The 24,870-nt window shown below is 41.6% G+C and overlaps 1 protein-coding gene across 15 annotated transcripts in view; it reads right to left on the minus strand.

The window, feature by feature from the left end:
- Positions 1-15,450: 15,450 nt before the first annotated feature.
- Positions 15,451-24,870, minus strand: part of KIF1B (kinesin family member 1B) — a gene marked incomplete at its 3' end in the record, with an annotated part of 308,482 nt that continues 299,062 nt past the window's right edge. For 8 of the 15 annotated variants that reach the window (XM_082274493.1, XM_082274504.1, XM_082274502.1 and 5 more), the window contains 5 exons: positions 21,536-21,657; positions 21,117-21,266; positions 19,717-19,921; positions 19,503-19,621; positions 15,451-16,906 (listed from right to left, as the gene is read on the minus strand). In XM_082274493.1, the coding sequence (XP_082130619.1) occupies positions 16,864-16,906; positions 19,503-19,621; positions 19,717-19,921; positions 21,117-21,266; positions 21,536-21,657 (639 nt within the window). Of the gene's footprint in view, positions 16,907-19,498; positions 19,622-19,716; positions 19,922-21,116; positions 21,267-21,535; positions 21,658-24,870 lie in introns of those variants that run through there. The other 7 variants (XM_082274494.1, XM_082274505.1, XM_082274498.1 and 4 more) reach the window with 2 other exon arrangements.

Below are 24,870 nucleotides of genomic sequence, written 5' to 3' on the forward strand. Positions count from 1 at the left end.
GTGCATATGTATAGCACTGATTACTGTAGTAATGTCACTGGTAACCCCAAAAGTGTCAAAAATGTCAGTCAAGGGTCCGATTTGTCCGCCGCATTGTCGCAGTACCGCAAAAAAAAAATCGCAGATCGCCGCCATTACGCGTTAAAAAAAAACACCAAAAATGACAAAAATCTTTCCCTTTGTTAGTAAACGCGATAACTTTTGCGCAAACCATTCAAAATACGCTTTTTGTGATTTTTTTTTACCAAACATATGTAGCATAAAACAAATTGGCCGAAAATATTAAAAAATTTTGATTTTTACATTTTTTTTGGGGAATTTCATATAAAAAAAATGTGAAAAATATTGTTATTTTTGCAAAATTGACGCTCTTTTTTTGTTTATAGCGCATGATCAAAAAATCGCACAGGTGATCAAATACCACCAAAAGAAAGCTCTGTTTGTGGGAAGAAAAGGACGTCAAATTCGTTTAGGTACAGCGTCGCACGACCACGCAGTCAAAAAAAGTCACGCAGTAAAAAGTAAAGTCACGCAGTAAAAAATCGCAAAAAAACCCCTGGTCTTTTAGCAGCCAAATCCTCTGGGGCTTAAGTGGTTAAGTGTGACAAATATGCAAAAAAAGAAAAAAATTAAGAAGGGGCAAATAAATTTTTAAATATATTGCTGTAAAAATTTATTTGCCCCTTCTTAATTTTTTTTCTTTTTTTGCATATTTGGTAATACAGTGTGTGTATATACATACACACACTGTATTACCAAAAGTATTGGGACACCTGCCTTTACACACATGAACTTTAATGGCACCCCAGTCTTATGCCTCGTACACACGCGTCGATAGTTGGCCGTGAATTTTCGGCCAACGTCCGATCGGCCGATTTTTGGCTTGTTAGTATGATGCTTCCGACAACCGACTCCGACTTTTCGGCCGAAAAAAATCTGGTGTGCAGGCTATAAAATTTTTGTTGGCTGTCAACACAACGGCCGATTTTCCGTCAGTCAGTACAGATTTTGGCAGACAAAAATCAGATGAGCAAGCCTGGGCATGCTCAGAGATGAAAAAACACACGGAAAGTAAACCAGCACATGACATCACTTCTGAAGTAGATTTTTGTTGGCCGAGAAAATTCATGTGCAGTCTAGAGCACATTTCAACCAACAAAACAACACTGGACAAAAGTCGGCCGATCGGTCGGCCGATAATCGTTGCGTGTGTACGAGGCTTTAGTCCGTAGGGTTCAATACTGAGTTGGCCCACCCTTTGCAGCTATACCAGCTTCAACTCTTCTGGGAAGGCTGTCCACAAGGTTTAGGAGTGTGTCTATAGGAATGTTTGATCATTCTTGCAGAAGCACATTTGTGAGTTCAGGCACTGATTTTGGATGGGAAGGCCCGGCTCGCAGTCTCCACTCAAATTCATCCCAAAGGTGTTCTATCGGGTTGAGGTCAGGACTCTGTGCAGGCCAGTCAAGCGCTTCCCCCCCAAACTCATTCATTCATGTCTTTATGGACCTTGCTTTGTCCACTGGTCTAAATCATTTGGTGGAGGGGGGATTATGGTGTGGGGATGTTGGCTTGGCCCTTTAGTTCCAGGGAAGGGAACTCTTAAGGTGTCAGCATACCAAGACATGTTGGACAATTTCATGCTCCCAACTTTGTGTGAACAGTTTGGGGACGGCCCCTTCCTGTTCTAACATGACTGCACACCAGTGCACAAAGCAAGGTCCATAAAGACATGGATGAGCGAGTTTGGGGTGGAGGAACTTGACTGGCCTACACGGAGTTCTGACCTCAACCAGATTGAACACTTTTGGGATGAATTAGCGCGGAGCCAGGTCTTCTCTTCCAACATCAGTGCCGGACCTCACAAATGCGCTTCTGGAAGAATGGTCAAACATTCCCATAGACACACTCCTAAACCTTGTGGACAGCCTTCCCAGTAGAGTTGAAGCTGTTATAGCTGTAAAGGATGGGCCAACTCAATATTGAACCCTACGGACTAAGACTGGGATGCCATTAAAGTTCATGTGTGTGGAAAGGCAGGCGTCCCAATACTTTTGGTAATATAGTGTGTGTGTGTGTGTATATATATATATATATGAAACACAAAAAAATTAGGCTGTGTTGTGCGGGGGGGGGGGGGGGGGACACCACAAGGAGATTGAGTGGAGGAAATTTGTGTTGGGAGGGGGAGTTTGGGGAGATGGCAGGGGTTGAGAATTGTTCTAGCAGGGGAAATGTGGGTGGGGGGTGCAAGGAGTGGTGATTTGGGGGGATTTGTGTTTGGAGTAGGAATGGGGATTTGTGCTGGGAGGACTTATTTGGAGTGTTTGAGCTAGAAAAGCTTAGATAGTAAGGGGGGATTTGTGCTATGATCTAAATGTATTATTATTATTATTTTTTTTTGGGGGGGGGGTTATGCTAGTAGTGATGATTGGGGGTATTTGTGCTGGGGAGTTGGAGTGGGGGATTTGTGCTCAGAGGGGAAATTTGAGAGGTAGAGGGGGGGGAGTTTGAGGGGGTGGGGGATTGGATCTGTGCTGGAGGCATATGGGGAGAGAGAGGATTTGAACTGGGGGGAGCAAACATTTGTGCCAGGAGGGGGATTTCAGAAGGGGGGTGGATTTGTACTGGGAGGAAGGGGGGAGCATGTAAATTAGTGCTCGATTTTTTTTTTTTTTTAGGGGGGGGGGGGCAATTTTTGCTGACACATAATCCTACATCTTGTGGGGGGGCACAATTTGGCATGTTGGCCCTGGGCTCCAGATGACCTTGTCTCGACACTGCATGCAAACCCACCCTAGGGCTCCCTGCACACGGGGCTGTCCAGCTGCAACATGTCCCTCCTGGCATTTTAGTGCACCTGAGGGGGGACCTTTGGCCCTGAATGCATAGGGCCCTAAATGTCGGGACCACTCAATGCAGCGTTCAGTCACATCCAGCTGCAGCCTGCCATAGACTTTGACAGGCTGCAAGCAGCAGGGGGCTGGACAATGCGCCTGTCCCTCCTGGGTGCACTAAATGCTTAAAGGGACTAACTGCAGCTGAACGGCCCCATGTGCAACGGGCCCTAAACAGCACCTGCAACAGTCATTTACTCGCAACCAAATCTGGCAATAGTGTCCCTCAGGGACTCAAGGTCAGAGTCTGCTGGTACATAGTGCTTCAGCTTGAGGCCTAATTGGACAAACACATTTGTGATTGTTGTGTGATCAGCTGGTTTGTATACATAGAGAAGGAAAAATTTAGCAAGGGCCAAACCGTGAACCTATCACCCCCCATGTGCTCATTGCTGTACGTGATCCCTCCATGCATCTCACTGTGTTCCCAGTGGCAGGGCGGGGATCTGCAAATCTGCTGAGTCAAAATGACTTATTAAATGAGCTGGACACATTCCATTATAAGCAGCAAATCTCCACATTGTATGGGAACATGTACACCGCGCCTGACTCCCAAAGCCATCTATTAACCCTCTATGTGACACCCCACCATGGAAAATATCTCTATACAGGTCATTAGACCTGAGCAGCAAGGTTATAAGAGATACAGTATATAAAGAAAGCCTGTATGGAGAAAAAAAATATAGGAAATGCATTCAGAAAATGCTAGCTGCCTGACTAATAGGCTTTCCGAAGCATTGGCATTAACCAATTTAGCTCTGGAAGGTTTTTACCCCCTTAATGCCTGGACCATTTTTTGCTTTTGGCACTGCGCTACTTTAACCACTTTACCACCGGAGGATTTTGCTGTCTTAAGTCTGGGCCACTTTTTGCGATTCGGCACTGTGCGAATTTAGCCGTACCCAAACGAAATTTGCGTCCTTTTTTCCCCACAAACAGAGCTTTCTTTTGGTGGTCTTTGATCACCTGTGCAATTTTTACTTTTGCGCTATAAACAAAAAAAATAGCGACAATTTAAAAAAAATAATATTTTTCACATTTTGTTATATGAAATTCTCAAAAAAAAAAAAAAGTTAAAATCTAAATTTTTTTAACATTTTAGGCCAATTTGTTTTCTGCTATATATTTTTGGTGAAATAAAAAATCGCAATAAGCGTATTTTGATTGAATTGCGCAAAAGTTATTGCGTTTACTAATTACGGGAAAGATTTATGTCATTTTTATTGTTTTTTTTTTAACTAGTAATGGCGGCGATCTGCGATTTTTTTTTTGCGGGACTGCGACATTGTGGCGGACAGATCGGACCCCTGACTGACATTTTTGGGAGTACCAGTGACATTACTACAGTAATCAGTGCTATAAATATGCACTGTTACTGTAAAAAATGACACTGGCAGGGAAGGGGTTAACTTTATTGGTGATCAAGTGGTTAAATGTGTCCCTAGGGGCGTGATTCTAACTGTCAAGGGGCATGGCTTGTTAGATCATAACAGAGACATACGATCGATCCTACATAGCAGGATCGCATAGCCTCTGTCATGATCTAAGGGAGAATGACAGACGGCTGTGTTTACATCAGCCGTCTGCCTTTCTCCCACTCCTGAGCGAGATCGCGAGTGACCGGCGGACATCGGAACCGCGGTCACACGCACGGGGATGTTAGTGAACGAGCGGGGGCAGAAGCCCGCCACCGGCGGCGCGTGCTCGCCCCTTACAGGCTCCTGGGCGAGTGACGTATCCATATATCACTTTGCCCAGGAGGGGCTGACCGCTGCCGTATATAGTCGTGCGGCAGTCGGCAAGTGGTTAAAGTGACTGTAAAGTCTAGTTTTTTTGTTTTCTATTAAAATAACTAACATGTTCTACTTCCCTACTCTGTGCAGTTGGTTTTGCACAGAGCAGCCCAGATCCTCCTCCTTTCGGTCCCTTTTTGGCTCTCCTGGCCCCTCCCTCCTGTTGAGTGCTCCCACCGCAAGCAGCTTGCTTTGGGGGCACCGAGCTGAGCTGCAGCTCTGTGTATCCATTTAAACACGGAGCTGCCATTCGGTCCCACCTCCTCTCTTTCCTGATTGGCTGAGTATGATTGACAGCAGTGGGAGCCAATGGCGCCACTGCTGTGTCTCAGCCAATCAGGAGACAGAGTCCTGGACGGCTGAGGCACTCGTGGACATCGCTGGATAGAGAGGGGGGGTCAGGTAAGTATTAGCGGGCTGCTGCACACAGAAGGCTTTTTATTTTAATGCAAAGAATGCATTAAGATATAAAACTTTCTGACTTTACAACCCCTTTGACTGGCAACACTATACCTATATGACATTTTTATCATTTTTTTTTTACATAAACAGAGCTTTCTTTTGGTGGTATTTAATCCGTTTTTTTTTTCTAAATAAACCAAAAAAAAAAAAAGTTATCCTTTATTTGTTATAAAATTTTGCATAGAAATAATCTTTCTTCATAAAATTAGGCCAAAATGTATGATGCCATATTTCTTTGGTGAAAATAAAGCAAATCAGTGTTTTTTTATTTAGTCTGTAGGAAAGAGTCCACAAACTATGGTATATATATATATAAAAATATTGATCAATCCTGATGTACTGACACCCTATCTTGAGGCCCAAAAAATGGCAGGACAGTACAAATATCCCCCAAATGACCCCTTTTTGGAAAGTAGACAGTTCAAGGTATTTAGTAAGAGGCATAGAGAGTTTTTTGAAGTTGTAATTTTTTTATGGAACAAGAAGCCAGGGAAACCTTCCAGAGTCTTATCTGCTATGGCAAAAATGTATTCAGTCTAAAAGAAGTAGTGGCTGAAAGGTAGTATCGAAAAGCTTGAACCACATACAGACAGTGGAGGGAAATTTTCTTTTGTCTGACCCAAATCAGGCAGAAGGACAGGAGAACTAGAACAAGGGATTCCTGGGCCTCAATACCACCTTGTCTCTAGGCAAGGCCAAAAAGGGTTCTTTACAGGATAAAGCTTCCAGGACAAACCACCTTGTGGGTAAGAGAGCTAAATGCTGCTCCAAACCTAGCTGTAGGAATGAGAGGATTCATCCATCCCATGGAGAAGCCCCTGGGGTGGAAGGCCAAGACTCACACCAAGTGAAGTATAGCTTCCACATCCAATGATAGCCCTTCCAGGAATTAGGTTTCCTAGCTTAAAGCGGAGTTCCACCCTGGACAGTCAGGGCTAGTGCATTCCACAATGGCTAGCCTCTGATCTGTCCCAGGTTGCACTTACCTGTTAGGACAAATACTTACCTTGCAAACGTCTTGCCCAGCGCTGCCATCTCAGATGTGGGCAGCTTGAAGCCAGCGCGTCCTCTTCGGCGTCTTCTTCCGCCTTCTTTGGTCCCACGATGCTCTGCGCCGGCCCCGACGTCACTTCCGGGTCGCGCGTCATCCCTCCACAGCTTCTGGGCATGCCCAGAAGCTGTTTAGAAGGGGATGACGCGCGCGACCCGGAACTGACGTCGGGGCCGGTGCAGGCGCAATGATTCCTGGGAGCTATGACGTCCAGCTCCCAGGAATCATTGCAGAGCCAGGAAGTGACGACGGGCCGCGGCCGAGGAAGGAGGAAGAAGGAAGTAAGGTAAGTATATTTTCTTCGCTACGAGGTAAGTAAAAAAAAAAAAATATGCGATTATCCATTTCTTTTTCAGGTGACCCGGAGCGAGAAGATGGAGGTAAGTATAAAAATAGGGTGGAACTCCACTTTAAGAAATTGTAGGAACCATAGACTCAGAGATGACCCTGTCAATTTAAATATGGGCTTTTCCTGGAGAATACTGGCATCAGATGTCCATATGATGTTTCTGTTTCCCAAAAGGGTAAAAGGATATTATATGTTCAAGTTGTAAAGTTGATATTATATTCAAGTTATAAAGCGCTGCGTAAAATGTCGGCGCTATATCAATCCTATATAATAATGATATGTTTTTTCAATTCGTTTTATGACGGATGGAGAGGAGGGATAAGGTCCCACATCGCGAATGTGGTGCTGGACACATCTTTGCTATCCCTGATTGTCTTTGCTCTGTGTATGGGTAAATACTGCTTCCCCCGTGTTGTATTGTTACCACTGATGTTTAATTGACCTGCTGCAACAATCAGGTGGACAGGAATCGCCGAATGACGTAATCGCCGATCGGCGACCGGACCCGGAAGTGAGCATGAATAAAGAAGAAAAAAAAAGATATTTCCTAGCAAAAAAAAAAAAGTTTCCATTGGTAAAAGTAGTTTTAAAGGGGATTACATACATCTAAAGTTACTAAAACTTTAAATACGCTTTGCATTTCTACTTGTAAATTCAATAAAAAATAATTGAAACAGAAAAACTGGGCTCTAACAGCAAGCTGTTAAATCCAGCGACCACAAAGCAAAATGGAAAATTGGCCCTTAGGAAAGAAGATCCCGATGATTTGATCTGGCACACAGAGCATCTGCCAAAAGTCTTACTAGGTTGGCATACCACATTTGCCTGAGCTAGTGCGGAACAATGAGGATCATTGGAGTTCTCTCCATCTCGATCCTGTGGAGCAGACAAGGAAGAGGTTTCAGAGAAGGAAATGCATAAATCAGGGTGTACTAATCCCATGGAGCCACCACAGCCCCCAATACTTCCACTTGGGGATCCCTATACCTGAATACAAACCTGTCTATGTTGCTGTTGAACCTGGAGGCCAGGAGGTCCACATCTGGTATTCCCCACCTTTGACACAGGTCTTGGAACACCTCCAGGTGCAGGGACCACTCTCTGACTCAGTGCCAACTAAGGAAATCTGCCTGCCAACTTTTTTTTGCCTGGAACGTACACAGCTGACAAGGTCAGAACATCAACTGTTTAGCCAAGAACAGGATTCGTTCCCTCAATGAGACTTCAGTTTCTTCCTTGATGGTTGATAAATACCATTGCCGTCATTTTTGACTGAATCCAGATCTGATGTCCCTTCAACAGGGTGATCCAATGCTATAGGGACAGCCAAATCACCTGAAGTGTCAGGATGTCATGGGAACTTCTCAACTACAGAGCCACATTCCTGAGCCACCAAGCTAGAGATAACCTGCTTTTGGCCTCAACCAAAATTGACCTGTCCAGAGCCAGAACTGACGTGTTGCTTTGCAGAAGTCTGTAGTGAAATTGGGCAAAGGGGGTTGCCAAGGAGGCTACCACCATCCCTAAGACTCTTACGCATAAAAGAATGTCAGACAGCTTCTGGACTTAAGTTTTTACTGAGACAGGACAATGCGACAGGACAATGCGCAGTATAACTGCGGCGGGCGGTCCTTAAGTGGTTAAGCTTTGACAAAAAAAAATGGAAGCTGATTGGCTACCATGCACAGCTTCACCAGATTTTGCACGCTCCAGTTTTAGTAAATAAACCCCATAGTGTTTTAGTGTGACAACGCTCTGTCCCTTGTCACCTTGTCACATGGGCTTCCTTTGACAATACATACATAGGCTACCCTACCACATTTTTTTTCCTGACAGAACCAAGTAAAATGACTAATTCTGGGAATGGTCACGCAGGTTACTGCATACCCTTCTTCTCATGATGCATTTCTGGGTACCTAAGTGTCACTTTCCCAGGCCTCCGTCATATAAGTAATGCTGGGCATACACGTATAGATTTTTGGATGAGAATGTTAGTATGAACATTCATTTTTGAACATTCTATGAATGGACAAATGTAGTTTGAAAATTGCCTTTTGCTTTTAAATTTTAATTTTAAAATGTCATTTCTAAAAGATTACCTTATACACTGCCTTAAAATTTGTTAGATCAAGAACAGTTTTCCTTCCTGCCCCTTCAAATTTTCCCGTCACTGCAGTCGAAAAAGGACATCAATTTGACCCCATTAACGATCAGAAAACCAAAAGAATTTTTAAAACGAAAATTTCCAAACGAAAAACTATACGTGTATGGCCAGCATAAGCTTTGGCCTCATTGACTTTTAACTTACACAGGACTTTCTTTATTGTAGCATGCACATGGGGTGGCAGAAACATAAACAGAAGGTATAATCAGAGGGTTAGGGCTAGTAAGCTGCAGCTGCGGCTCGCAGCAGGGGTCTGGTTCGTCCATGTTCTCCATTTCAGGTGCAAATCAGGTCTGAATTTTTGCCTGAATTTAGACCTGAAATGGAGCCAAAGATGCACAGGACCCTTTTCCAGTGCGGACCGCGGCCACCCCTGGAGGTGTGTGAACTGGCTCTATTGAGAGCTGGTCACACTCTCCTGCAATGCGAATTGGATGTAGGGAAACCAGCATCCAATTTACGTAAGGCCCCATGCACACAGGGAGTTTTTGCTGCTGCTTTTAGAAGCGTCAGAAGTTTTTTTTTGCAGCTTAAAAACGCCCCTCTATATTATTCTATGGCCTCATGCACACACAGGCTTAGGAGCTCCATGTGGCATAGGCGTTTTTAAGCTGTAAAAATGTCTGACGCTGCTAAAGGCTGATTAACGTTGCTTATACAGCGTTAAGCCACGTTGTACTTTTTTTTTTTATGTGACAATCAATGGTTTCCTATGGGAGCCTATTGATGATCCGACTTGTGGTGTGACTTGGGCTCTGAGGATCTTGAGGGGGAACTCCACGCCAAAATGGGAAAAAAACGGCGTGGGGGCCCCCCCCCCCAGGTTCCAAACCAGGCCCTTCGTGTCTGCCATGGATTTTGAGGGGAGCCCCACGCCGAAAAACCATTGATTTTGAATGGAGGCAGAAAAACGCTGCTAAAAGCCAACGTGGCCAAACATGCAATAACGCCAATGGAAAAAGCTACATGGAAAACGCTTATGGAAAAATGGAATGGAATGGAAAAAGCAATGGAAATGGAAAAAGCAATGGAAAAAGCTATATGGAAAACGCTTTCGTACAGCTGCTTTTTCCTGGCATTAGAAGTGGCTCTGCAGCTCGATTTTTCTGGCGCCCTGTGTGCATGGGGCCTAAAGCCCCGTACACACAATCAGATTATCGAAAGATCTGTCATCCGTTTTTTGTGGCATGCTAGTCTGATGTGGAAAGTGAAGAGGTTTTTTTCATACAAATTTTCCCGTACGACAGAATTCTACTTCAGAAGTGATGTCATGTGTTGGATTGCTTTGTATGTGTTCTTTCGTCTCTGAGCATGCCCAGTCTTGCTCTTAAGATTTTTTTCCGTCGAAATCTGTACTAATGAGATGAAAATCGGACGTTGTATTATGGACAACAAAAATTTTATAGCCTGCACATCAGGATTTTGTCAGCCGAAAAGTCGGAGTCGGCTGTCGAAAGCACCATACTAACAATCCGAAAATCGGCAGATGGGTCATCGGACGAAATTTCCCTTCAGATTTTCTTATCGTGTGTACGGGCCTTAAGTGTGAATCCAGCCTAAATCTAAGCAGCCAGAATGACACTAGCAAATCCCAGACTGAGTTTACCTGTTTCCCGGCGTTCCTCCACAAAGCCATAAAGACAGGAGTCAGCAGTCTGTTAATGCACAGCTTGAACTTTTATTGTTAGATCCCGTTCACTAACATTTTCAGTGGTGCAAGGTTACCATACACAGTTATATATAGATTTATCTGCATTGCACATCTAGGCTATACAGCAAAATGGATCAGAATTAGTACAAATACATGAAATATATTTACATTTTGTATACTCAAGCCCACACATCCGATTATATTTACAAAATAAAACACAGAAAAATTAAAAACCATGACGGGAGTTTCATTTTTGTATTTCGCTATGATGACCCTGCGCTGAGTGTTTTCCTGTTGAAGAGCGGTCTGTGCACCTCTGCTAAGTCCTAGAAGCAATAGCTTGGTCCTAATTGATTCCTTTGCCTAATTGAATGCAACCATGTGTTGTACTGGTAAATGTAAGGACTTGGAGTACCTGTCAGTCATTCTGTGAAGAAATCCAATTTTTGTAAGAAAATCATCTCACAAACTTTGGATTGCATCTGAAAATGTCTGCTGGTTCATACACTTGTCTATCCTGCTGAAATGACTCAGACTTAGTACTTTTCAGGTAACATTAGTAATGTAAAAAGGTGCTTTATTTATTTCAACAATGACAACTTTGGTCCAATGAAATGCATTGAGTCTAGCAAGTTTAATATAAATTCTTTTCCACTCAGGCATTGCATGATATGTATGACAGATGCAAGCTAAAACAATATCAATGGCTGGAACTGGGCTATTAAACTGAATCACCCATAGGAGGTTCAGCATTTTCTCCTTACAAATTATGGGTGTTCGGCTCACAGCAGACAGATCTCAAATGTCTTACCTATCCGGGGGCAAAAAAAAAGTGCCTCAGGCTGGTCTATATGACTGCAAAGGCAGAATTACACACTTCTGATAAAGTTTGCCACTTGTGCATGCACAGATTTTATTGACCTGTCATTCATTTCGGGATTGCAAACAGACATGAAATGCTCTTGAAGAAAGATAAATTAAAATTTATCAGCATCTACGGTGCTGATGAAATTGTTTCGCAAACATGGGCTCTGTCAAATATTGTCAGCTAAAAGGGACTTCAAAATGAAACTTGCATATAAACGACGTAGATAAAGTTTAAATTGCAAAGTGCAATAACCCTCCACCATAGACAGTAAAAGATGTGCTTAAAAACATACCTATTTTGAAGACTATGTTGACCTATTTCTGGTTCAAGTTATTTGACCAATTGGCAAGGCAGAGGAAACATGGGCTCAGCTGGTTCAGGATAGTTGGTGGGAAGATGAAGCAGCTGACTGGGTGGCTCTACCTAGACATCAGTGACCCAAACCTGATGTTATCACATGACCAATGCCTTGGTATCTGAATATGCAATGTGCACTGGTAAGCAGCTTAATCAGGAATTATATCTAAGGACACCTTTAACCATCTCTTGGCTTACTAGGGCTGAGGAGGGGTGTTATTATTATATATCAATCAACTTTAAAGAAAATATGATCCTAATACTAAATCTAAATCTACTACAAATGGTTAATGTAAATGGGAGCTACAAGATCTGCAGAGACTTATAATGAAGTTAACGTGCCCATAGCTGTTAGAAGCAGCCATTTTGTCCACTGAGCCACTCTTTAGCTATATCACTAAATGAAACATGCAAAGGAGCAGTCTGGCACACGTGTTTACACCATTATCAATCAATTTTTGGCAGTCCAATAGTTACTTCTGACAAGCAGCCCCATATGGTTTGGGTAATGTAATATACCAAAGACACAAGCAGAAACTTAATGTACAGCTTATCTATTTCACAGTCACTCTGCCAAAATTGTCCATCTAAATATTAACTAAGCCCATCTAGAATCTGATGGATGCCAAGTGGCAGCAACAATATTTTGTATAAGGCTTTGAGCTAATGATACGGTTTTGGTCTTTATTAGTGATAATATTGTGTCATTCATCAACAAATACGTTTCCACATGTGCCGAGTAAATTTGCAGGACAGCTCCCCGATTTCCTTCTAAGACTTGTGCGTTAGCAACATCACTTTAAAAATAAAACATTGGATTATTCACCATCAGAATGAGGAGAAAAAACATGAATGAATACATTCCAGTTAAGACGGTTTAGATTGTGAATAACATGGCATAAATACATATATCGAAAGCTGAGTAGTAACAATTCCAGTTTTATATACATTCAAGAAACTTTCTGACCAGCGGTGAATGAGGAATGCACTGGATGCTTAAAACCTTCATTAAGTAAATGCACTGGCCTTAGTGGTCTATATAGTTAAAGGGGTATTCTACATCTGATGATATTCATCTGTCAAATGGATGTAAACCTCTACAGAATTTACTAAATATATTTAGTTTGACTTTTTTGGTGTTTGATTTGCTTGACACAATGATGCACTACTGGGACAATAGAAACCTGACCCCTATTGTAAAAGCTGGTGTAAAATTACCATGTTATGATATGCATATGCAGGTACTGGAGCCTGAGAGCTGCAAGTATAGGTGGCCAGACTAACAGAAGTCTTCTTCCAGACTAAGGCTGGCCATAGATGGAGCGGTATTCTTTCCTGCAACTATGTGTCACACTCAGTGTTAATGGAGGAACCCCTCCCGCGGAGCCATTGTGTTCTCCCAGAGCAAAGGAGTCTTCCGCACCGGGAAAAAACAGTAATCATTGCTAGCGGTTATAACAGCTGCTTACAAGAATCACATGTAAAATCCGACAGGCTGGTTGTACCCAAGTGGATCGATCAATCAGCCTGGGTACATTCAGCCTGCCCGTAAAAAGTTAAGATACTCAGCCGGTTCAGCAGGAACGGTTCAGATTCAAACCGTCTATGGCCGGCTTAACTAGTGCCTGTTGAACCAGCTGAGATTCGAACAGTCTATGGCTGGCTTAACTGATTCCTGCTGAACCAGCTGAGATTCGAACTGTCTATGGTTGTTTTAACTGGTTCCTGTTGAACCAGCTGAGATTCAAACTGTCTATGGCTGTCTTAACTGGTTCCTGTTGAACCAGCTAAGATTTGAACTGTCTATGGCTGGCTTAACTGGTTCCTGCTGAACCTGCCGAAATTCGAACGGTCTATGGCCAGCTTAACAGGAGTCCTATCCCTACTCAGCCTAAAACTTATTGGACGTATATGATGATTTCCAATAAAACTGTAAAGGTTTTGGAGCCCTCATTGTACCATAAACCTATAGGGCAAGTGGTATTGTAATATGCAATGAAAGATAAGTTTCATCTGCAACAGTGGCATAGGTTTCATCTGCAACAGTAGCATGAGTTACAACATAACTACAATGCATTAAAAAAACATTTCTGCAACAGGGCCTGTAAAGGCTGACAGATTAAAATCATCTATGAGCAAAAGACCTCTTTAAGACAATGTAGCGTTGATCCCTAGTAAGGTGCGAAACCCCATTCAAAGCTCTTTTCTCCCTTACATTGTGTGCAATTAAACGCAGGCATAAATATACAGTACAATAACACCTATAGACAAGTTAACATCCCTTTCAATTAGTAAACAAGTAAAAGTCGTCTTTGCTTTGCAATGAAGCCAGATTTCCAAATTTTAATCAAATCTTTTTTTTCCCTAATTTTGTAACAATAAAAGTGCAGTGCTTGTATGTTGGTTTAAAGATAACAAAAAAAAATAAATAGTTACAAGGGGGTCACAATGATAAAAGTGTCTTAAAGAGAGATTTATAGATTGTATTAGGCAGTTTCCCTTACATAAGGACCAATACTACTTTTTTTTTCTAATCAATTTCATGTTATGCAGTTGAAATTGTCATGAGATAGGATGAGTTACATGCCAGGGCCTATTTGTTACTGTTCTTTATGGCCTTGGAATTGCCTGATCCATGCCTTAAAATGAACTGCCTCTGAGGATATTCGGTGTCATGCACACTGATCATTGTTGCGTTACTGCGATGTTTGAGTAATAAAACAAAGATCGTGAGGTATTTCTGCTTACAGCTTGGAATAAAGGCACAGGTGACGCTGTTAGGCCTTTTGCACACAGTACTGATGTTTGAGTATTAGCATTTTCTGGATGTAATTTCAGGAATTTTTGTTTTTACACGTATTCACGTATATGTGCATTCATGTGTACAGCGCGTATTTGCACGTACCGGCGCAAAATACTGACCGGGAAAGCAGATTTTTCGATTTTTTTTACTCAGGAATATGCAGCGCTTGTTTACCCACCTGTGTGAACAGGCACCTTGTAAACAATGGACTACATTTTAAATCTGCAAAAAAAAAAATTTATAAAAAAATGCTGTACTGAGCTTTTTCAAGCTGCAGTGTGCAAGAGGCCTTATTCTTGGGCTGCCTGCCCACATGCAAAATAAATGTAAGTAGTGAAGGCGTGCTTAGTTACAGTGAGTAAATTCTGTATTTTGTATCACTATCAAGAGGTTTGATAAAAGATTGGATAACAATTAGGTAGAGTGGAGGACTCCCATTGGTATTTTTGGGCAGGACACATACTTATGATTTAGGAAGTTTAAGTAAATAAAAACTAAGATTTTAAAGAAAAATTGTTAATTGGGCACAGATGAACAGGTTAGGTGGGTTTTCCTTGAAAAAAAATAAAAAAAAAGGCAAACTGAAACTATAAAACAGGCCAATCATCTTAAAACATACAATGTGTTGGGAAAGAAATGTTTGGCTTTGGAGACCAGTCGAGCATGCTCATTGGGTTGGTTGGCCCATGGCACACCCTGTTATATGGCGTTCCAGAGCTGGCTGACTCCTACGTCTACTGGTCACCAAACCAAAAAAAAAAAAAAAATTCCAACAGACTGACAAAATATTCATGCCTCCTCCATCTGGATTTCTGTATTAGTAGATAAGTATTAAGAAAAAAGTAAGGGGTGATTAAAGCTTAGTAATACCACTAAGGAACAAGGAAGGGAATTTACTAGAACGAATCTGGAGAAGCTGTGCATGACAACCAATCAGGTTCTATCTTTCATTTTTAAAGCTTAAACTGAACAAGCTGAAGATAAAAAACCGATTGGTTGTCATGCACAGCTACTCCAGATTATGTATGCTCCATTTTTAGTAGATTCCCCCCAGAGTGCCTTAGCCATGTCATCAGCGAGCTGACAACTGAATAGGGGGCACTTCCATGCTACCACTGTCTACTGTAATAGGGGGTACTTAATGAAAAAAATATCCTTATGGGTAAATCAAAAACACTTTTATAAAATGTCACCCTCCAACAATTCATGAAAAAGGTGCAGTAACAAACAATGCCGAATGTGTATAAAATAATATGAAAATACATATTAATTAGGTTGATGTATTAATGTGATCAGGTAATCTTGGGGTCACTCAAAGCAAAGACTGTAAACTTTTTTTTTTAAATCAATATATAAATATATGTAGAAATATAGTTTAATCCACCATATTATTGTTGTGGAAGTGGTGTGCAGATTTTTTTTTTTTTTTACAAGAACCTGCTAACAATGGGTTATTGGAGATGAAGCTTTCATGGTCACATGACTCCTCCCTGTCCTGAAAACAGCCCATTTTGGTGAAAAGGCCCAGCGGTCGGCCCAGCACTTTGGAGCGCCCACACAAACAACTTTCAGAACTTTTATGCCTGAGACAGTCGAAGGAAAAAAATGGCTGCCGATTTGTTTTCCTGCTCGTTTTGATCCGTGTGACTTCCTAATGACAAAAATTTAAAAAAGAAAAGATAAAACAAGATAAGCAGCATTTTTCCTTCATCCTTAAAACCTCAAACAAAAAAAAATCCCTTCAATTTTTCTTTGTGCAGTAAAATAAACACACCAGTGGCGATGGGCATTCTTGTCTGAGTCTCCATGTTGTTCTTTGCAGCACGTGAGGTTGGCCGTACCGCAGAAAAAGAACAGCGCAGCATGCTGCTCTGCCCAGCCTTTAAGCTTAGCGATGGCAATGAAGTCCATGGGCAAGGAGAATTTGAATGGGATGTTTGGAATTTGCCACCGCCCAGCCATGACACCCGTCACATCCCGGTGCAGAGCAGGGCTGGAGCCACGGTGGTAGTAGAAGAGACAGAGAAAGCTGTATAAGGGGTACCTCCTGCCCTCCCAAGGATCATTAGCAGCAGGTTGAGGGGGGGTAAAGGAGGACAGGAACTTCTCAAGGAGAGCCTGAAGGTTCCAGAAAACTCACAAAACCAATGGCAAATAAAAAAAGTAAGGAAAAAAATGCAAAAATAATGCATCTTCTGACGGACGTACTACACTACAGACACTAGAAACTGCTGGAACGGGGCTGGAAGAAGGGGAAGGGGACATGTCCAGAAGAAAAGAGGGGAGTCAGGAGTCCGTTTCTCTCTGTCTTTTCTTCTTATTCGGCCACATGCGACGAGTTGGGTTTGTTTTGAGCACAGACAGAAGAGGAGGTGGGAGAAAGCCACAGGTTTACAGACAAGAGAAACAGTTAAGAATCACAAAAAGGGAGGTAACACTTCATATCTGGAGGAGAGGGGTGGAGCTGCTCAGTACTTCATGGTGAGAGAGCGGCGTCGTGCTAATTTTGACCTGTAGGAGAGACAAACAGGAGTTAGGGAGCACAAAGTTTATCTTTTTATTTTTTTTCTGAAAAGGTGAGCTATCCCCCCCCCCCCCCTTTAAAAAAAAAAAAAAAAAAAAGCACATTACATACCTAAAGCACACCTATGTGTACTACTACTCTTTCTTTGGGTGAAATTCGTATCAAGTTGCATATACAGCCGAAACTTTTTTAAGCTTTGAATAGAGTAGACAATGGCTATAACTCCCTTTTCCTTGTTTTTTTTTTGCAGTCTGTATCCTGTTGTGAGATTTCCCTTCACTTCCCATCCTGGTGACACCACAGGATGTGAGTTGAATTCACTCTAAAGTAAGAGAAAATCCCTAGGATAGGTGTCCCTAGTGGAAGATTTTTCCTGGTCTCCTCTTCCAGTGACAACTGTAATATTTTGGATTTCTCTAGTGTTCAAAGAAGGACACAGCTTTTTGTATGGTTGAAATCGCATCGCACAGACAATGCATGTGATCTGCACAGCAATGCAGTGTGAATCACATGCAATGTCTGGCATCGCACTAGTGTGAACCGGCACTTAAAGTGGTTGTAAACCCACTTTAATTACTTTTACCTATAGGTAAGCCTATATTAAGGCTTACCTATAGGTGCTGTAAATATCTCCTAAACTTGCACGATTTAGGAGATATTTGCAGTGCATGCAGCCGAAGATGTCATCGTCGCATGCACTCTGAAGAAACGGCCGCCCGTGCCGTTTCTTCAGAGCCCAGTGCCGTGACTGGCGGCTCCCGCGTGTATGTACATACACGCGGGAGTGACATCATGCGGCTCCGCCCAGTACTACTGCCGGTGTCCGCAGACCCGGAAGAAGACGGGTGAACATGGATGCGGCCAGCAGCGAAGACATTGTGGGCTTCGTTGGAGGTGTCACATATTGTGCTAGTATGCAATGCATACTAGCACATTATGCATTTACTTTGCAGGGAAGAAAAAAAGAAAAAACATTTTGAGGAGTTTACTTCCTCTTTAAAGACACTTACAAGTTAGAATCAGTATTTTTTGCTGGAAAATTACTTAGAACCCCCAAACATTATATATATATATATATATTTAGCAGAGACCCTAGAGAATAAAATGGCGATCGTTGCAATATTTTATGTCACATTGTATTTTTGCCACGGTCTTTCTGTATTTGTGCAGCGGTCTTTCTTTTTTGGGGAAAAAATACACTTTAATGAATTTAAAAAAAACTAAACAGTAAAGTTAGAACAATTATTTTGTATAATGTAAAAGATGATATTACGCCGAGAATCGTGATCTTTATTTTAAGCAAAAAAAATTTATATTCTCATTTTATCCAGAATCGTGCAGCTCTAATGTAGGGTAGCCGTGAGGTCCTACATGTCCCTAAGGTTATGGACTTTTTAAAACCAAAGAGACTTTGAAGGTGGATTTACAGGCCTCCAGCGCAAAGGGATACACGCCTTTGCCGCATTCAACAAGTGAATTATAAGGGAAGCTTATCTTTTTGTTAGGTATGCATTTTCTTAAGTTGCACCTAGCATCCTACCCCCCAAAGGTGGTGGCATCAATCTTATCCCTGAAGAAATAAAGCTGCGTCCTTCAATTAAGTCAGAGAAAAGGATTTTACAGTAAGTACAAAAATCCAATTTTCCCATACTCTGTTTCACTGACAATGGTCACCAGGACAAACAGAGGGTGTGAATTTACTCAGCAAGGAAATAGTCTACAAAAAAAAAAAAAAACACTGATTTTAACCATTCTCCACTCCATCAAACCCTAAAAAAATACGTTTTGGATTTAGATACACTCTAATTAGGCACAGGGTTTACAATAATTCCACAATTTGATATTTTTAACTGTCAGGAAAAATGTCAAAATGTACAGCTTTTTTTGAAAAGTTGATAGCTGCGCTGGACTGACCTGCTCAATAGAGGGTCTGTGGGTGGGTGGTAGGTGAGAGAGGGCCACTTGGGGAAATTAACTCCCAAGCAATCTGGCTCGACTGGATAAAAAAAAGCAGTGGACCCTTGTTAAGAGGTCTGGGCTGCTACCTTAAGATACGGCCTAGTGGTCGTTTCCAAAGTTTCTAGTGGTAGTCGGTTAAAGGAGCGCCCAAAATCAGCAATGAGAATCCCACTTAGATCAAAAGATCGTTGTTTTATTGGTAGCAGAACATGTTAAAGCCTATACATTTGGGGGAACAGAGACTCCCCCTTCTTCAGGGCGTAATTGTTGCCATTCGGATCTGCCCAGGTTAAACTGTTGGTTGCAGATCCGAATTACAACATTTACGCCCTGAAGAAGGGGAGGAGTCTTTGTTCCTCCAAAATGTGTTGGCTTTAACATGTTCTGCTACCAATAAAAAGACAATCTTTGATCTAAGTGGGATTCTTATTGCTGATTTTGGGCGCTCCTTTAACCGACTACCACTAGAAAATGTCCAGCTGTCACTGACTAAAGAACAAATGATGAATTAGTGAAAGACAAAAGCTGTGCGTGACATTCCTCCTACCAATTAAGTTCCATTCTGCCTCATGCTATTACACAGCTGCTGAAATATTAATGACTAAGTATTTGATCTAGACTCACCGTATTGTACCAGCGAGCAGAGGGTTGAAGGCATAAAGCCAGTCGTTCATATCTTTATCGTTGATAGCTTGCAGAAGGATCCCACGGTGCTTAGTGACAACAGCAAATATGTTCGGACTCTGTTAAATAAGACAAAATATATACAATTAACACAGGTGAATATACATTTATCAAAGAGAAGTAAAACACATAGACATAAGATGACCATACTAACATCTAGACCGACCTTAACCATCGCCTGCTGGTCCTCACTGTACTCAACCTGGGCGGTGGACAGGTTAATAAGGCCTCTCTCCACAGGATCCTTATCGCTGTTGTAGATGAAGACATATGGGCGGCGTACGACTACATAGTGTTTGGCCCATGAATGGGAATGAGGTTCCTTGAAGTTCAGGTAACCCTTTTTGGAGACCACCGAGCTGTGGAGGAAAAAGGGGGGCATTGAAATACTTCTGCTTTGTTATATATATATATATATATTTTATATGTAGTTATATATATGTTATTATATATACTTTATATATACATATACAGGTGCATTTCATAAAACTAGAATATCATTAAAAAAAAACAGGTATTGGAAGTTTTGGCAGTGTGGGCAGGTGCCAAGCCTTGCTGGAAAATGAAATCTGCATCTGACTGTGGAAACTTCACACTGGACCTCAAGCAACTTGGATTCTGTGCCTCTCCACTCTTCCTCCAGACTCTGAGACCTTGATTTCCAAATGAAATGCAACATTTTCCAGCCAGTGATGATTTGGGGAGCCATGTAATCTGCTGGTGTTGGCCCACTACGTTTTATCAAATCCAAAAGTACAAAAACCTGGTCACATGATCATGGCATCACTGTGCTTGATTGGCCATTAAACTCACCTGACCTAAACTCCATATAGAATATGTGGTGGATTTGATAAGAGGAAGAGGAGAGACACCAGACCAAATAATGCAGATGAGATGAAAGCCACCATCAAAGCAACCTGGGCTTCCAAAACACTTCAGCAGTGCCACAGGCTGATCGCCTCCATGCCACGCCGCATTGATGCAGTTATTAATGCAAAAGGAGCTCTGACCAAGTATTGAGTGCATACTATACTCTACATGGACATACTTTTCAGGTAAGCCAACATTTCTGTATTAAAAAATAATTTTTTTTAATGGTCTTATGTAATATTCTAATTTTCTGAGATACTGAATTTTGGCTTTTCTCTAGCTGTAAGCCATAATCAAAAAAACTAAAAAAATACTGGATTTTTCTCTGTGCTTGCGTGGGTTTTCTCTGGGTTTTTTCACTCCAAACAGATTATATTAGTTTTAATTTGCTCCTGTCTAAGCTGGCCATATTATGTGTGTGTATGTATACATGTGAGATAGGGGCCTTAGATTGCAAGCTCCTTGATGGCAGAGACTAGTGTGAATGTACAATACACAGAGTACTGTATAAATTATCAGCATTATATAAATGTCTATAATAAAATAATAATAATAAATAAATGTGAGCGTCTATCATATAATAGCTGTGGATACCTTTAGCAGTTTAACCCAAAACATCCCACCTGTGGAGGAACTATAAGCTGTGGAATTAGCTAATGTTTGTAATCATACAAGACTTCATACCCAGGTCTGAGCTCTTCAATGTCGGGCACAAGATTGAGAAATTCATTCTTCCCAGCACGTGCCAGGTATGAGGTCTCCACTGTGGGCACCAACTGGAATTGTTCAAAATCTGTGCAAGGGCTGGAGGCACGGGAGTTGGCTTCTGGCGTCCTGAAATAAAAGGAGGCTTCAAATAAGATGACGACAATAACATAAAAGAAAGGCTTAACTTATAAAAATGTGTAAAAAACTGGTCTTGATGCTCGCTGAAACCAATCAGAGTATCCCTTTTTTTTAACCTGTACTGAGCTGAGAAAGAAAAAACAGGTCTTGTGGAAATAAAGGCTGATTGGCTGATGCAAGCAGCAAGAACAGCTTATCCCACAGACATTATGATCAATAAAGCTCATTGAATTAGTGAAATAGCAAGTAATACTCACTTCTGGTCCACAGAGCTGCATCTGGATTCTGCCAGGGATGGGCAGGTGGAGGAAGGTGTCAGGGTGGCGCTGCTGAAGCTTGAGACAGACGGGTCACGTCCAATCGGGGAGATATCAGACAGCTGGAGAACAAAGAGTGCTTGATTTATATACACAAAGTATCTATGCAAACCGTCTGCATGCAGCACAATGCAAACGTACCGAGTGCCTGCAGCAGACAAGGCTGAAAACAACACAGAGCATAGGGCCACACATTAACTAGACATACAAAAAGTACTAATGTACAGTGTGCAATTCTAAGAAATAAGTGAAAAAAAAAAAAGCTGTGAAACAATTTAAATCGTGCTGTCCAACCTTTTGTAAATTTTTCACAGTAGCAAAAGAAATTATGTGTAGTTACCCATCTCAGGACATTGGGACTAATGAAAGAGGATTAATATTAATAACTGCCATTGGTTAAAAAAGTGGATTTTTGACTTACCATAAAATCCTTTTCTCTTAGGTTTATTGACGGACGTAGTCTTCTGATGTATATCAGTATGGTAATACCGCCCCCTACAGGAGTAGGACACTAGGCAGAAAAAAATTCTGGCTACGCCTATGGGCAGTCCCTGGGGGTATACCCTCTCTCTTCCTGCATAGGATGTCAGTTTGTATCAAAGCAGTGTCAGAGAAAAACACACCAACCCACTCAAAAAATTAGAGGGGCGGGTACTGCATCTGTCGATGAACCTAAGAGAAAAGGATTTTATGGTAAGTCAAAAATCCATTTTTCTCTATTGTTCATTCACGGACGCAGTCCTCTGATGCATATCAGTAGGGACGTCCCAAAGCAGTACCAAAATGAGGGGTGGGAACCAGAACAAAGAGAAAGTACTCCCATGCCAGGACCAAAGATCCCAGCAAGGAACTAGGTCCTCACTCCTGACTAGGCAGATTAAAACTGACATCCTATGCAGGAAGAGAGAGGGTATACCCCCAGGGACAGCCCATAGGCGTAGCCAGAATTTTTTTCTGCCTAGTGTCCTACTCCTGTAGGGGGCGGTATTACCCTACTGATTTGAATCAGAGAGAACTGCGTCCGTCAATGAACGATAGAGAAATGTATTTTTTTAAAATACTGTAAATCCTGAACAAGCCACTGAAATATATCTAAAGTCCAAACCTGTTTTGTAGATTAGGATTGAGTGGTGAGGGGTTAGAACATCTGTCAGATTTGTATTGCAGGAATTAGGAAAAAAAAGATGTGGAGTGCTAGATCTTTTAAAGTCACAGGTGTTTTTTGTCAGGTCAGTGTAGAGAGATGAATTCTCTTTAGGGTTACAGTTACAGTCTGGTTGTGCAAACAACTTTAGATTTACCAAAGCTATGTAATATGGGGAACTACCAAATCTGTCCAAACAATTTGTATCCAATCAAGCAGGCCCTTGTACTACATAATTATTGGTATATCTAAAGGAGATAGTACAATCGGAAGATAAGATATGTGGTGAGCTTTACAGCAGAAATAAATCCATCGATTTAATGGTTTTATAAAGCATTTACATTCCCGGCATGCCAGGAATGCTAACTGTCATATTGGTTGTGCTCTCGACCAAACTGTCAAACCATCCAATGGCTGGTATCATAACCAATCACATGTGTGGCACCAAGGCAGTTGCAGGTCAAACAGAGGCTAAGATGGCAGCCTCCTTGGCTGAAAAGGACCGGAGGGTTTAGTTCCGCTTTTAACCACTTCTGGATCGGGCCTTTTTCTGGCACTTGTTGTTTACAAGTTAAAATCATTTTTTTTGCTATAAAATTACTTAGAAACCCCAAACATTATATATATATTTTTTAGCAGAGACCCTAGAGAATAAAATGGAGATTGTTGCAATATATTTTTTATCACACCGTATTTGCGCAGCGGTCTTACAAACACAATTTCTTTGGAAAAAATTAACTTTTTTGAATTAAAAAATAAAAAAAAAAACAGTAAAGTTAGCCCAATTTTTTTCTAAAAAGTGAAAGATAATGTTACGCTGAGTAAATAGATACCTAACATGTAATACTTCAAAATTGCTCACGCTCGCGGAATGGCAGCAAACATTGGTGCTTAAAAATCCCCATAGGCGACATTTTAAAAATTTCTACAGGTTACCAGCTTAGAGTTACACAGGAGGTCTAGGGCTCAAATTATTGCTCTCGCTCTAATGATCGTGGCGATACTTGAACACCGTTTACATATGTGGGCGTGACGTATGCATTTGCATCTGCGCGCAAGCTAACGGGAACTTTAATTTTTTTTTCTTCTATTTATTTTATCTTTTATTTTTACACAGTTTTTTTTTTTTTTTTTTGGGATCACTTTTATTCCTATTACAAGGAATGTAAACATCCCTTGTAATAGAAATAAGAATGACAGGACTTCTTTAATGTGAGATCTGGGGTCAAAAAGACTCTCCCGCCACCCATAAGGGTGATCGGACCACCCTTATGTTAAAGCGGACAGCCCGCAGTTTCAAAAATTACTGAAGTTATGGCAGCTATCTGCTGCCATAACCCCGGTATTTAACATCAAAGTACCGACGTAAAACTGCAGCGGGCGGTCTGGAAGTGGTTAAAGTGGAAAAGTCAAAAAATTAAAAGCCCATTTTGCAGGTATAGATATGTAAAACATTTTTAGGCACTGCTGAGTTTGTAGAGGCTGATCTGCTGGCGGCCTTAAAGCGGATTTAAACCCTCCTATCCTTTACAGCCAAGGAAGATGCCTCTGTTTGAACTGCAACTGCCACGGTGCTGCACATGTGATCAGTTTTGACACCAGCCATTTGATGGTTTAATAGTTTGGTTGAGGACACAATCAAATCAAACAGTTTTTTAAACTGGGTAATTGATGGGTTTGGTCTCACTTTATGATTTACTGCTGGGGCTTTAGGCTTCAGATAAAAGGCAGTCTCCAGAACATAATTTTTTATCAAGTTGTTTTGGGTAAAGTTCCGCTTTAAGGCCTCATGCACACTGGATCTATTGCAAACTCTGCTAGAAGCCTTTCTTCCTGGCAGCAGTCTCAATAGCTTGTGCATTAATTCATTTCATTGGCCAGAATAATAATGTATTCTGGCCATAGAAATGAATTAATGCTCAAGCGATAAATGCGCCTATCGTTTAGACGCGTTTAGCAGCATCAAGCGTTTTTTTTCTGACAAAACTACCAGTAAACGCTGCCAAAAGTCTATGTGTGTATGAACACATAAGCGAACATGCAAGGGAGTTTAGAGGCAGGAAAAAAAATGCCTGGCGCCCCTAGAAACACCTGCACAAACATCCAGTGTGCACTCCCAGGAGTGCTGGCC

This window comes from Pelophylax lessonae (assembly GCF_965119305.1).
Source record: "Pelophylax lessonae genome assembly, chromosome: 12".
Taxonomy (NCBI): Eukaryota; Metazoa; Chordata; class Amphibia; order Anura; family Ranidae; genus Pelophylax; species Pelophylax lessonae.